The sequence below is a fragment of the Patagioenas fasciata genome, chromosome 8, assembly GCF_037038585.1.
Source record: "Patagioenas fasciata isolate bPatFas1 chromosome 8, bPatFas1.hap1, whole genome shotgun sequence".
Lineage (NCBI taxonomy): Eukaryota > Metazoa > Chordata > Aves > Columbiformes > Columbidae > Patagioenas > Patagioenas fasciata.
In genome coordinates, this window is record NC_092527.1 from 23,487,017 (window position 1) to 23,502,278 (window position 15,262).

Below are 15,262 nucleotides of genomic sequence, written 5' to 3' on the forward strand. Positions count from 1 at the left end.
AATGTTCTTAATATTTTATGTGATTTGATTAAGCTGTACTCTATGTGCTTTATTTTCAAAGGGGAAAAATGGAACAAGAACTATTATGACTTCGGTAATATTACTACTGTTCGATAATAGAAACAGGATAAACACAGAAGTAACCTGAATGGCAATAAGAACAGGAATAGCAGAGTCCCAGCAAACCGCTGAGCATAAATCTGCAGGCAGCTATGCCAGAACTCTGTTTCATTACACTCTTTGCGTTGCATAATGCAGTTTGTGTAAATTGAGAAGATGTGTACATGTACCTCATAACCACTTCTCTCCAAAATATGACTAAAGGTTTGTAGCTAGCTGGCTTTGAATTAGAATTATACCGCTGGTGCTCTGTAAGATTTTTTTTTTTTTTTGTAATTAATGTACTTGTGGACTGCACCTGTTTGGTGCTTATTTTAGCTTAGCCTCAGACCAGGGATATGGGAGCCATACAGAATGAGTGAGGAGCAGCTAATCCTCATAGATTTCTAAAAATTTCAGGCCATGTTGCCTGATGATAACACACCTGAAAGGACGTTTTGTTTTGGTTTACTTCCATTGGTTTTGAAACTGTAAGGACTGGAGCACAACACTTCTGATCCTGTGGCAGAGTATCTTAACCACAAGGTAGTTGCTAGTTTGCTGAAGCTGACTCCTAGAGTTAGAGAATTGCAGCCTGGCTCTCTGTGTTTATAGACAAACAGAGGTGATAGAAGGCTGGATGTCTGAAGTACAGGCAGGTGTGAAATAATCCATGAAGTGTTTGCCTTGCAAATGTGAGTCAGTATAGCAGACTTGCTCACTGTTCTGAGTCCATTCGTATCCTGCATTCTTCAGCATACCATGTGTTTGTAGTCCTTTTTGCACCAGATTTCTGGTTTACAGTGATATATATGGGAAAATTTATAAAAATAAACAAGTAGTTTTCACCTACTCCTATTCAGAAAGGAAGACAGAAACACTGACTGAGTAAATGGTAATACTGAAAGAACTGGAAGCATCCCTGATTTTTGTTTGTTGATATTGCACCTCTGCATGGATTGCTGTCTTGCAGGTTAGACTGAAAACTGAACTGGTTCACAAGGGTCCTTTAGCAGGTTAGGATAAAAAGAAGAGGAAAAACTTTACTTTGGTTGCCCCAAAGTTTTAGAAACTTAACCCCTAATACATGCCCTGACTTCATGGATGGATGTTTTATGTTTCACCTAGTTATTGATTTGCAGCAACTTAAATGTATACAAAATATACAGAAACTAATATAAAGGGATGTAGAGTAGGCAGTAACGTACAGAATGTATATATGTTGTATGAAGGCAACAGAGTGCAGTATGTCTTAACAATACCTGCTTTCAGCCAGTTGTGCTGTGATGCATTGTCTCAGAAATAGTATAGACAAAAAAAAGCAGACAGCAAGTCTTGAGCAAGTTGCTCAGTTGTGAGAGTAGCAAGACAGTTCTACTTTTTGTCCTGTTTTGAGGAGATGACATTATCACTTGTCATATTTCTTCTGGATTGTGTTTTCTAAGATACTCAAGATTTTCAAATATTAAGTGTAACGCGAGACCTTCGTGTCACAAATTTAGTGCCTGCGCAGAGTATTAGAAGAGCTCAGACTGTCTATATCAGGCAATGATTTAAAGAAATGTGGTGCTGTGGTTCTACCTTTGGCTCACAGATAATGCAGAATAGGATGAACAGGGCACATCAGTTTCATCTATATTAATACAAAAGGTTCAGGTCTTTTTCCCCTGAATGCCAAATGAGTTGCACTGTAGTTTGCTCATGTCCAAAATAAGCAGTGTGTTATACACCTGAAGACATGAGATTCCTTCATTTTAAACCCTTACAGATGATCACATAATAAATTAAACATACTTTAATTTTATTCCCTTTGTCTTAGTTTACATTGCAAAAGAGTTGAGGAATTCTGAAATCAAAACTGAAGAGGGTATATAAACTTTTTAAGAGCTCATTCCAAAATTAAACAAGTATAAGCAAAAATACATGAAAAAGGTGGTATTTTGCAGTGGAGAAATCAGTTCATGTGATACTCATCAGTACAAGAGTCTGAAATTGTTTTGATAAAGCAGCACATGGGTTTGAAACTTAATGTTTTCACAACAAAGCAAAAAGTTTGAAAGTGTTTTCATCCATTCTGGTTAGAGAGCTTACAAGATCAGGGAAACTTGCACAATTAGAATTGAATTTGTCTCTTTACATAAAATCTGTCAATTGATTTGGACAGTCTTTAACATTTTTACATTCTTATGTTTTCTCCAGCATTATTTGAGGTTTTATATATGCCATTGGTCTACGCTTCCCCTGTTCTTGTCAGTGATTTGGATTATATCCTAACAGTATTTTCCTGACCTACTACTTAGTTTCAGCACAGTCTAGTCCACTTCTATCCTGGACATAATTGTGCAATATTTACAGCAAAATATTAGGGTTAAGTTTAATTAGAAATAAAAGATTGGAAAAAAACTTACAAGAAGTAAGGCCATGCCTTCCCCATGTTCAAAGTTAGGATCAACTTTACCTAGACTGTTCCTCACAGGTATTTAACTTCTCCTAAAAGCTTTCAGCGACAGTTGAGTCTGGTGGAGCAATCTAATGCTTGTCTAACTTCATTCTAGGAAACATCTGCCTCAAGTCCAAAGTGAATTTCCCTTACTGCAGTTATTGCTTATGAATTCTTTCTTGCTTCTTAGCACCTGTGATGTATTTCCTTTGCTGTTACCTGTTACAGAATTAAATATCCCTTCAAATCTTTAATTTCCTACCCTAAAACTTGATGGCTTCATTTAATCCTTTGTTATTTATTCCTGAAGCTTAGTGCCTACAGTTGATTACAGTATTTGAAACAGGTACTGTATTCCATTGCAGAGTCAGGGGACAGATTGCTATCCTACCACAAGGAAATATAAGTATGCAGTTAAAGGTGGTCTTGCTTTTGTTGCAGTGAGGTAAAAGGCTGACACCTTTCAGCTGAGTAAGTGTCTCTGCCCACGTCTCTGCTCCCCATTACTGTGCAATTGCAGAGAAAAACAGGTTTGCAGGAATGATCCCCTGTTCTGCATCAGGCTGATTGTGTGCAGTCAGTTTCTCTGTTGGGGAGGGGGACAACCATTACCAGCTGGGGACAGTAGCAGCAAGATTCCTCATGCCCTGAGAGGTCTGAATTAACAAGGACAATTCATAAAGTGTAACCAGCCAGCTGCCTGGAACTGCCACCAAGTTGGATGAAGGTCCCTGCCAGTGCAGGCAGCAGCCTTCTGGCTTTTAGTGTAAACATAATTCAGTAAGTAAGTAAGTTCTCAAAGACTTTCAGAGTTTTGGAAGCAGTACAGCTCCTTCTAGCAGTAAATGTACATAGCCTGCCGTCTTTCCTACCCTCTTCAGGGCAATTGCTTTTGGGCTGGCAATTACAGCGGTTGCTTATGCATATATGGGGAAAAGTTGGAGTGTGTTAATTATCTTCAGAACACTGGTTGCTGGTTTTTAGGAAGAAAATTTTACTTGTTTTTTGTCTCCAATAGTCTTTTTTCATTTCCCTGACTTCACATGCATGTTTTTCTGTAGCTTGCTCCCAGTTACCTAATGCTCTGGTCCCAGGCAAGAAGCGGAGAGAATGTCTTCTTACCTTCCTGTGAAGCAATTTCTGAAGACAGTATACCTTTCTCAAGGCAGTTTGAATAGCTCTTCATTCTTTGTAGGGGTTTTACAGTGGAGGGCCTGTGTCCTGTACTAATTTTAGGCATAAGGAGGAGCCATTATCTGACCTCTTTTTACTTTAAGGACAATCATCCATGTAGTGACTGGCAGTTTGTATAAATAAATGAACTTTTTATTCAGAGTGAAATTCAATTAGTGTTTCTTTTAGAGTATACACATGACACCACAGCACACTTCACCCAGTTTTATGTCCACTTGATATTTAATACATTTAATTCAGAAAATGTGTTCTTACACTTTGATGTCTCAGTGGTCAGGGAGTAAATCACAGTCACAAGATTATCAGTGCTGCAGAGGGAAAGCCAAGATACTAAAAAGGCATGAGGTCAAACACATTCAAGGTCACACCAGTCCCTCTGAGCTCTTGAGGAAGCACGTGACAATATAGACAAAAACTTAAATGTTGATGCTGATGCACGACTAACTTTGTGTGAGGTAGAAGGCAGACCTGGGATCACACGCACAGAGGCCTGGGAGACACAGATACCCGAGTCACGGGAGCGTGCGTGTGGGCACGCCGAAGCGAAAAGGACACCGCAGCGGGTCACAGGGGCAGGCCTGCCTGGTGCTCACCAGCGCGCAGCGTCACGGGAGCGAAGTCACCTTGAAATTGTACCGACCGCCAGCTTCCAGTGTGACCTGCCAGCCAGCACTCTGCAAGTGGGGGCCGCCCCAAGCCCCCCGCGCCGGCGCGCTCCCCAAGTTCCCCGCGAAACCCCGCAGGTGCCGGGCGCGGCGGCCGGGAACGCGCACGTTAGCCGGTGCGGGGGGAAATCGCCGCGTCCCCGGCGGAGGGCGGTGGCCGCCCCTCTGCAGCGCGCTGCGAGCAGGACGCCTGCGCCGTCGCCGGCGGGGGGGGCGGGCGCCGCATCCCCAGCGTACGGAGCTGCAGGCACGGGCGCCGGCATGAGCAGAAGCTCCGCAGCGCTCAGCCGGACCTGAGCCGGGAGACAAAGGGGAGAGGCTGCCGCCATGGGAGAGCAGCTCCGCGCCCAGCCCGCCGCCCCGTCCGGGCCACCACCGCCCGCCGCCGCCTCCTGCTCGCTGCTCGGCGGGCTGCTGCAGAACGGCTTCCACCCCTCGAGCCAGCCGCTGAGCAACGGCGGCTGCGGGGAGGCGCCGCACCCGCTGCTGCTCCTCCCGGAGCTGCCGCCGCTCAGCCACGGTTCCCCGGCCAAGAAATGCAGGCTGCGCCGGAGGATGGACTCGGGCCGGCGGCACAGGCCACGTAAGTGACGAACGCCGTGACACTGCGGGGCGGCCCGGCCCGCGCCGCTCCGTGCGGCGCTGCCGCAGCCCGGCGGGCCTCTGCATCCGCCCGGTGTCGGGCGGCCGCGGGTCCTGCGCCTCCTTCTCTATAGAGGGCCGCCCGGCTCCCGCGCCGCGGGCGTCCGCCCCCCGCCGGCAGGCCGGGCGGAGCGAGGGTCCCCGGTGCCGGCCAATGCGGCGGCGGCGCCCGGGCACGGCCCCGCTGCCGCGTGGGCCGGGCCCGCCCTGCGCCAATGGGGCGGCGGCGGGCGGGGAGCGGCGGCCCGGCACAAACGCGGGCGGACGGCGGGCGATAGCTTTGCGCCGCGCCGTGCACCGCGTCGGGCGGCGCCCAGGGTCCTGCTGGCCTCCGCAGCCTCCCCGACGCGCCCATGAAACTCATAGTGCCCGAGCAGCGCCGTAAGTAACGCCCGGGCGGAGGTGGACCGGAGTGCTGTTGTGCGTTGGATGTCTGGGTTCTCCTGTCTTAGCACATGTTCTTTGCCCTTTCCCCAGCATGGTTAGAATTAAGAAAAAAGTAGACCTGAGTGCACATGATTCTAACTGGAGGAAAGAAAAAAGAAAAGTATCTTGCAAACAAAATAAATTTGTAATATGCTTCTTATGAGCATCACCAGTGACTTTTGCTTAGCTGTTTTGGGAGGTGTTAGTGAAGTGGCTGCATACTTTATGTTTTAAATTTGAGTCTATGATATCCATATTTGTAATATACTTAACTGTATAAGATTTGTTGATTAGTACTATGTTTTACTTACTTGTTCATAACTACCTTCTTAGGTGAGATACACAGCAATTGAGTAATTCTATGGTAAATTCTACAAGTAAAACAATCCAATGGAAAAAGTACTGTTTCTTTGCACTTTCACTTCACTAGCCCTTCAAATAAAGCTAACAAATGTTTGCTTCTTTGTTAAAAGTTCAGTATGTTCCAAAAGGGTAACTGGGAATAGTCAGGATCACAGCCACCCACTGCCAAAAGTTAAAGATGTTTCTACTCAGTAGGAAGTAGTGTGCATTCAGCTACTCTGGTTTGTTTTTTCCTTTCTTTTGAAATGCATACTTGAACAACTTTTCTGTATAAGCAGAGCAAAATAGAAACAGCCTTGAAGAAATACAGCTTTTACATGGCTACTTATTAGCTGGTGCCTGCTCTGGATTTTTACATGTTTTTGCTGAGCTACATATACTATTTTCCCTTAGGGTGTTCTTTGCGTTGATTTGTCACATAGTGCTTACAGTGTCTGTTGATAGTTAACTTAGTTTTCTACCAAGTTTAACAAATTGATGAGCAAATCATTCTCTGTCACAAACTAGTTTTGCAGTCTTTGTGCAGCCTCACATTTTCATTCAGGAACAAAAACAGCAGAACTTGGACTAGCTTCCATTTTGATTTGGTGTAACTAAGAAGAGTCTGCACTTGCATATAAAACTTTTTGTAATAGAAAAAACTGTTTGGAAACAAATAATAAGACCTTTAGGGATGTATGTAATCACTTGAATAAGAAAACATGAAGAATTTGGAATTTCCTTCCATCTGGAGGGGAGAAAGAGCCCATCAGAGTCAAGAGTGTAGGTGACTGGCTATATTGCCCAAGGTGTATGACAACCGAGTCTTCATTGTGGGCTTTTACTGAAATGAGGCTTTCATGAAAACAGCAGACTTTCATGAGGAAAGTGCTTTGTAGGACTATTTTTGTGGGCAATTCCTTTGCTGAATAAAACACATGAATTCTTGTTGATCTTAGACTTTTTAATTTATGTGGTTTATTTTGTACAAGAATAAATTTGCAATTTAGTATTAATCTTGCAGGAAAATATGGTGGTACATTGTCACTAGCTTAAAAAAATTATTAAATGTTATACTCAAATTCTCCTGGTACTGCATAGCTTTCCATGGTATCCATCTCTAGTGAATACTACACAGTCCCGTTTTACTGGTTTTTGTATTTAATCCTGGCCTTTGCAGATGTTTGTTCTGTGCTTAAGGACACATTGCAAAATGAAATGCAGTTGCCGCATGGCCTGTAAGACTTCAGTATTGATTGTGGGATTTGCTTTGCGTGGTAGAAAAGATGAGTTAATTGGTATTTCCTAATATTTCATTAACTGAAACCTATCTGCAGCAGTTGCTCCTTTAAATCATTATAATTTATGTTTTCTTGATTCTTTTTACTTTTTGGCAAAGTGAGGTAGACTTCTATATTCACAGGTCTCCTCTGAGAAGCGAAGATTCCATGTGAAAAGTGTGCTTTGATTAGCCTGCACTGGGAGGATCTGAGGACTAACATCTGTTTGACTCACCTCTTACTTCTGCTGAGAACCCTGTCTTTGCTTTGTTTTTTTCCTTGGTTGAACAAGATGAGTTGCCAGGGAAATTAGGCTTGTGTCAGTTTGCTGGTTCCACTCGTCGGTGCAGACCCCTCAGTACAAGGGTTTGCATTACCTTTCTGTAACACAGCACTGTGTAATGAATACAGAAAAGTATCTGTTATGATGCCTTGCGCTGTGAAGCACTCCAGAAGAAAATAAAATACTGAAATGGTGTGAATTCTGCAAATTTCTAAAGCCTGCTGGAGTGTCGTGTTGTTCATTTGAAATGTGATCTTTGAACAGAAGAAGAAGAAGAGCAGTGAAGTGCCTTCATTAATCCCTGTGAAACAGCACTGTAGCCAAGTAAGGACAAAGATTTCGGCATGGCAGTTAACTAGACTCCTGCTTCACAACATTGTTCTGCATCAGATGTAGGGAAGAAGCCAGCTGAACTTCTTAATTCTGTTGCATTTCTTAAATTAGGATAAAGCTCTGGAATTTCTTTTCCAGTCAGCATCATACCTCTCGCCCCAAGTCAGTTGGTAGTTGTTAAGGGTCAAAGAATGTGTGTTTTGAGGCAGTGTGACTGTTTACAACTTAGATGCGTTATAATTGCTGTGGTTAATTTCTAAACACTTCAAGTTGTATCTTCACAGTAAATTACTCTTTTAGCCAATATTTAGGTTGTTACACCTGTGACCTTTGGCTGCAGCAGGGTTATGCAGTACTGCTTAAGGCCAGGTGGAAACTGTGGAAAACCTAGAGGTTACTTTTGCCTGCAGTGATGTTAAACATGGAATGCTGTGATTATGTAGTATATTTTAGTGAAGAGTACTGGAGTGAAAATGATTTGGTCTTGCTATTGTTTGGCACAGTGAATAAGTAAAATGTTATTGGTAACTGAAATTTTGTCCAAGACATTGGAATATCTCAGAGTTTCATGATCTTAAGAATTTATTCAGGTGACAGGCTGTGTAAAGTTTTTCTCCAGATGCTTTTTAATGTAGGTGGCAGTGAGAGTTGCCAAAGGAACAGGACTTGTCATAACAAACTCAAGTAGTTGCTCTGTTGTTGTCCAGCATCCTGCAAGTTAAAACTGCGTACCTGCCTTACCAACAATGTAACATGTTTCTAACAGAAATGGGAAACTTAGCAGATCACTTTAATCAGGCTGGGTGCTGTTGGATTCTAGAATGAGATTCTCGATTGCTAATCAATACTTCTTGTAGCTTTTTTAGTTTGGCTTTTGTTTGCTGGGGTTTTTTAATGAAGCTCTACAGGTTAGGTAATGGCCAGTTTCTGGTATTATGGCTACGTATGTGTGGATGGTCACAACCATTTAACAAAGCTCTGTGCCTTTGTTTTTGAAGTGTTGTGGTGTGGGTTGTATTTTTGTTTGGAGTTTTGTTTCTCTGTTTTTCTGGTGGGGATTTAGACAGTCAGTAAGCCCTTGCTGCTGAAAATGAACTGGAAGGCTTCACCTGGTGTATGTACATGGTTTATTTAGCTCTAGTTTTGTAGGGTTTGAAGAAACTTCCATTACTAAACAGATATAATTAATTTTTAAGCTTTATATTCTATTTTTGTTTGAAGGAAAACAAATTCTTCCATTTTACATGTTTGGATTGCTCAAACTAATGATGTAAAATAGGAAGACATGATTGACAAATATTTGTAAGCTATTGTGAACTGCTTTTTTAATAGAAAGCAGCTTTCAGAAGCTGTGAGAATACTGTCCCATCTTATGTGTGACTCTTTTGATTTTCTTTTTTTTTTTTTTTTTTTTTGCTGTTCTTATTTTGGCTCTCTCTTCCCTCTATCCCCAATTAAAACAGGAAGTTATTAGGTCATCAAAGCATCAAGCAATGCAAATTAAATGCAAATGAAAAATTTAAATGAAGTAATAGGATTTCATCATATAAAAGCAGCTCAACCTAAGATGGTTCATCTGAGATATTTATGACTAAGAAATCAGAGTATAGATACTACCATTCAAATTATTGATAAAAAAATGAGATACTGTACCTCTGTTCAAGAACATCCAGGTCTTGTAAGAGAGATGTATAAGCTGAAACAGTTTTGACAAAAGAAGAAACTGTGATAAATTGGTCATGGATAAATCTAGGGTCCAAGTAGAGAGAAGAAAGTTTTAACCAGCAGCATTCAGTCACAGTCTGTAAGAGCTGAGGAGTAAAAAGATTTGGCTAATGTTATGTGGGTTATTTAAACACATGAAAAGGTTTACCCTCGGTTATGATCTTTAACGGGGGAAATGTTACTTAGTGACCTAGGAGTTCCCTTTCATTCTTGCTTCCCCTGATCTTCTCCATATTGTGATTTCGTATTTACGCTCCACACCCCCTCCTTATATTATATGTGAAGCATAGGATTTTTAAAAATCTGATTGTGATATGCATTATAGGAATAACCTTATTGGTTCATACTCTTCAAAGTTGGAGCAGAAACTAGGTGAAGTGTGTCATGGAATTTCTCATGAGTGAACCTTTCCCCTAGATAACACAGCTGTTGATGTGCATCAGATTACCTAATTATGCAATGCTATAGATACCTTCTGTTTGCATTGTCACATGCTTCTTCAGCTAAATTTTGGAGTAATGGAGATTTTTATCTCAAGATAACAACCCAGTAAGTAGTTGGTGCAGTTTAACATAAAGAGAATTAATTTTCTTAAGAAGATAAGTAGATTCTTTTTATTAATGCTAGGCTTTTAAGAATCCATGATTCATCTTGATGCTTTCTGTTTCAGTTCTATGAGACTTGGAACTAGATTTTATAGTGTTGTTATTTTTTACGATTTAGTGCAGTGCAGCAATACAGTAGAATAGTTTTATTTTCTCAAAATTAGTAGATAGCCGATTTCTTTCATACCTACTGGATCAATGCAATAACAGTCCTATCAGACAATTTTATTTGAGGTCTCTCTTTTACGCTGTGAAGGCATTTCTGCGACATATCCACTGTCTTCATTTTTCATAGTAAATCACACAGTTTTGAGTAACTGTTATCAGGCTAAGTTGTGGATATGATTGATTTTACTTTCTTCTCCTTGCTTTCCTGGCTTTTAATGGCTCAAGAAACTGGACATTTATTCATGTTATCATTGAAGTTCTGGAATTCCAGTTTGAAATGGGAAAAAACCCCACAATTTTCCTCCCATCTTTCCTCAATTCTGTGGAGGCTGTATCTACACAAATGCCTCTCTTTGTACCCCCTGGCTGTAGCAGTGAGGGTGCTAACAATTTTGGTGGCCTCTGCGTGATCTCACTGCCTGTGTTCAGGGAGGCAGCAAACCCCCAGAGCACCTTGCACTCTGCACACTTGCTCCCTTAGCACTGCGGTCAGTGGTGGCAGGAAAGCTCGAGTGTGTAAGTTCCAATTAGGTGACTTCTAAAGATACTGAGAGGAATTGATGGCACTTCAATGGTGCGTTTTGCTTTGGAACATATTGATAGTAACAAAAGATAGGCTTAATACATTTTTTAAATAGTCACTGGAAAACAGAAGAATTTCTGCTGTCACTTCGGTTGTACAGAAGTTATACAAATTTCAGCGGGACTTGTCAGGAACCTTGAGACTTGTTTTTTGTCCTAATTGGTCAACCAGTCAAAATCGTTGTCACCTTTATTCCAAATGATTCCAACAGATCGCTGGTGTTAGCAGCTGTGAAGAAAACTAAGCTACTGTTCTGCATAACTTAGGTGTCGGTTGTTGTGGACTGAGCATTTGCTCTTCATCTGTGCTGAAGAAAACTGCTGCTGTTCTAAGAGCAAAGTTCTTTTCTTTCTACAGCTTTCTCTTTGGCTCACAACAAAATGGAAGGAGCTTAGATTCACAGAGAGAGTAACAACAACAAACAACAAAAAGTGTCTTGGCATTTCTGCTTGCTTTTTAAATGTGAACAGTATGTGTACCTATCCTTAGAACTATATATACTTGAAATAACTTTATAGTTGTTTTCTACACTACTTATTCTTTGTTAATGATTTAGTTATGGCTGCTCAAAATGTTAACATATGAAAATAAATGTCTTGGCAGTCACTTGTGAATAACTTTCAGCTGTTAGTAATTAACACTTTTATTGCTGGCCTTGTGTTTTGATAGGGGGATGGAATGCTTCTTTCCCTTCTTAAAGATTAAATCTACACTATAACTTTAAAGCAACCATTAGTGTAGGTAGATTGCAGCACATTTTTATGCCCTTCATGTAGAATATTGTAAGTTGGCTTACAGTGAGCTACAGCGTGGTTCTGTATCACACAGTCCAACCCTGCTGCTTTTAAAATTAAGCCTCCTGGTTGCGTAGTTAAAATGCTTCCAGGGAGGAGACTTACTGTTCCAGTGGGACAGGTAATTAAAATCCTCAGTAGCTTGAATAAAGCTTTGTGTAAATCACTAATGGGATTGTTGTCCTGAGCTCCACTGATCGTAGTGTTGTACAGAGTTGAGCAGGTCACTTTCACTTAAATATTTACCATGTGCTTCCAGAATTGTTTGGGTTACAGGTTAGTGTATGGTAACATATTTTTCCTCTTCAAAATAAAGCATATTTTTAAAACACTTGTTTTGAATTCTTCACATTTCAGGGAGCTCTGATGCATCTGCATAGGATATATTTTCCGAAAACTCAAATTAGACTTCATTTCAGTGTCTTTTTTGTCTTGCAGCTTGTAGGGCATGGAAACAGAAATTGGACTTTGAAACAAATAACAGTAGGCGGTCTCAGAAAAACTGAACTGTAAGCAAGCTACTTTATGGGAGTTTATGCATTATGCCTGCCTTGTCCTTAGGGAAAGTGGGGAGACACTGATGATTCAATTGCTTGGCATACAGCAATGGAGCAAAATAACCGTTTTAAACATCTGACATTTAAGGATTGGTTTGGAGGGAGAGAGTGTCTTAACAGTTGTGAAATTTAGACTTTCAAGTTATTCAGCCAGACAAGAGACCTTTGTGGTAAGAAGTAAAAGATTCTGCGCTCCTTTCAGCCTGAAGTTGAGAAACTTAATACTGATCTGTGATTACATGAGGAAGAACAATGTGATCAGTACCTCCTATGCTGCTTAAAATCTTTGCCTCAAGTTGTTGACATTTAGGTTAAGTGGCAGGAAAATCAGTAATGCATATGTTGTCCGTGGTTTGGAGTTTTTATTGACACGAAGTTGGGACACCCTAGTCGGTAGAACCACATTTTTAGCAAGTCTACCTGATTGCCCCTGAAAGCAGAGAGGTGACCGCATGAGTGCTATTTTAGAAATGTTTCTTAGATGTTAGCCACATACTTGGTACTTTAAATTTCTCTAAGAAACATTACTAACTACCTCCTTCTGCAGTACCTGTGGAGAGATTTTGTATTTTCACTTATTGCTTCATGAAGTTACCCGGCTTATTAAAGTGTATGCACGTATATATAAGCAAAGTAGGCAGACCAAACAGGTTCAGTTAGCATCTCCTGTCTATGTGTTCTCCATTGTAATTTTCTCTTGCTGTTAACAGATCAAAGGCTTTGTGTAGACCTAGGCTGGCTGTGGCAAATCTATATATGCTGAGAAGCAAATAGTGGCATTTCTTCTATAGTGGTATGATAGGCTAACCCATATAGCAGCAAATATGCTCAAAGGAAAGGGCTGTCAGTGCTAAATATTGAACTTAAAACAGCTCATTGTCTTTCTGCTAATATATGCAAGTGGTGTAGTTCCAACATTACTGCTGGTTCTGGTGGGCTGAAGTCTGGAGACTCCCAGCATAACGGGAGAGTTATCTGTTGCTGCTCTTCACACAGATCCTTGTGACTCTGGAAATTCCAGCTGGCCTTAGAAAGGCAATTGTAGGTGTTACACAGTGGGAATGTGACTTGAGAAATCTCGATTGGGTTTTTTGTTCCTTCTCCCTCCCAAGCCTGTTTTGAGAACTAGTGGCAGGAGTCAGACTGTGTGAAGTGCAGTAGATGTGCTCTGTCAAGAGGTCCTGTCTGAAAGAGTAAAATGTTTTCCTGGGGAAAAATATTTTCATTTTTTTGAAAACCTGCTTCTCCAGAGAAGAGTATTTTGAGATTTTTTTCTTTATTCTTTTTCTTAACTGGGGTTTCATGAAGTCTTAACTTAGGTGTTTAATACATATGAATTGGACACGGAAGTGACCACTACCTTTTAGGAGCAGATACTGCTACTGTGACTGCAGTGAATTGTGATTCAGCAAATGTTTTAAGTGATATGGCTAACCTTAATATTCATATTGACTTTCTCTTTCTTTTTGCCCAACCCCCTCATCCTTAGCATTTCCATGGTTTGGAATGGATATCGGTGGAACATTGGTTAAACTGGTCTACTTCGAACCTAAGGACATTACTGCAGAAGAGGAACAAGAAGAGGTGGAAAACCTGAAAAGCATTAGAAAATACTTGACCTCCAACACAGCCTATGGTAAAACTGGCATTCGCGATGTCCATCTTGAACTGAAAAACTTGACTATGTGTGGACGCAAAGGAAACCTGCACTTCATCCGCTTTCCCAGCTGTGCCATGCACAGGTTCATACAGATGGGTAGTGAAAAGAACTTCTCAAGTTTGCACACTACACTCTGTGCCACAGGAGGTGGAGCGTACAAGTTTGAGGAGGACTTTAGAACGGTACGTGAACAGTTCGTGTAAGTTCAGTGTGAAGTACTTTGGGAAAGCATCATGGGAGTCCTACTAAAACTTAAAGTGAAAACATTTTTCTTTTGTCCATCCTGACTGGTTAAGACTAGAAGAATCAATTCACTTTTGTTCGTTTGTGGAATAGCTGAGAACATAGAGAGGGCAGGGGAGGGTTTTCCAGTTGCTGGGATACTCTACTGAAGTGTTAGGGTAAATGGTTTTATTTAGAGTACAGCTGTGATGATCAGATGCCTCATAATCAACTGAGGGTGTATTATGACAGCCTAGAAGCCTGAGACTGGACTTGTAAACTGGATACCTATTGGAAAACCATAAAAAAAACCATATAGATTGGAGATCAGATTCAGGTTCATTTTCCCCATATTAATCTTCAAGCAGACTTAAAAGCCTGAAAGACTGAGTGTGGAGCAGGGGGACAAACAGTGTGTGGAAGCATGACAATAGTACCTAGCTTTTGATTTGAATTCTGGGAGTACATCATGTGAAGAAAGGCAGTTTGTGAGGTGACTAGGTCCCAGATCTCATAGAATTTTGAAATAACCTCTTCAGGGAGCTCCAGAAGCTGACATGAATCTGAAGTGTTTGGATGCTGGTGTTTGTATAGACTTGAGCAATAGTCCTAGTTCCCAAATGAGTGCACTGCAAAAAATGTGGTGACAGAAGCATAGAGAGCCATTGTACAAACTGCATTAGAGAGAAATAGTCATTCAGGAGGCAGTTGCCTGTTGTGTGTCTCTACTGGGGCATACTCCATTTATTTTCTGTAAAGGAATGACCAGCTTGCCTGTACCAGAGAAGTGTCACAAAGATTAATTAATTTACTTGGCAGGCATGTCTGACACTTCTATCACTAGCTTTTGGCCTGATCTGGGGAGTGAGGGGTGGCTGCTGGGTATGACAGGTTACATCAGTTGCTTTTCTGTTTCTGCTTCAGTCCAGGGAGCTATCGTACTGATCTACCAACTGCCGTTGACTGCAGTCCTGTGTGTTTCATTTTTAACTCAAAGCATCCATTCCTGCAGTACAACAGGGTTTTTTTCTTTCTCAGTACATCTCACCTACCAGATGATCAAGATCCTAAGGAGTAAAGAGAATGTAGTAAGAGATCAACATGAATTCCAGCTGTTACACTGTTGTGCAATCATTTTCAGTAAATGTTGGACATGGAAGCAGACAGTCTAATGAAGGACTATTAAGTTTCTGAATTGCTGTAGTAGTCCCCTACTAGTGCCAGATTTCTTGTCCTTTAGGCTG

General features: G+C 41.4%; 1 protein-coding gene across 4 annotated transcripts in view; it reads left to right on the forward strand.

Moving 5' to 3' along the window:
* The window catches only part of PANK1 (pantothenate kinase 1), a 48,478-nt gene that overhangs the window by 15,076 nt on the left and 18,140 nt on the right, over window positions 1–15,262 (forward strand). For 2 of the 4 annotated variants that reach the window (XM_065843843.2, XM_065843845.2), the window contains exon 5: window positions 13,626–13,978. In XM_065843843.2, the coding sequence (XP_065699915.1) occupies window positions 13,643–13,978 (336 nt within the window). In that variant the 5' untranslated portion in view covers window positions 13,626–13,642. Of the gene's footprint in view, window positions 1–4,595; window positions 4,982–5,277; window positions 5,422–13,625; window positions 13,979–15,262 lie in introns of those variants that run through there. The other 2 variants (XM_065843840.2, XM_065843841.2) reach the window with 2 other exon arrangements.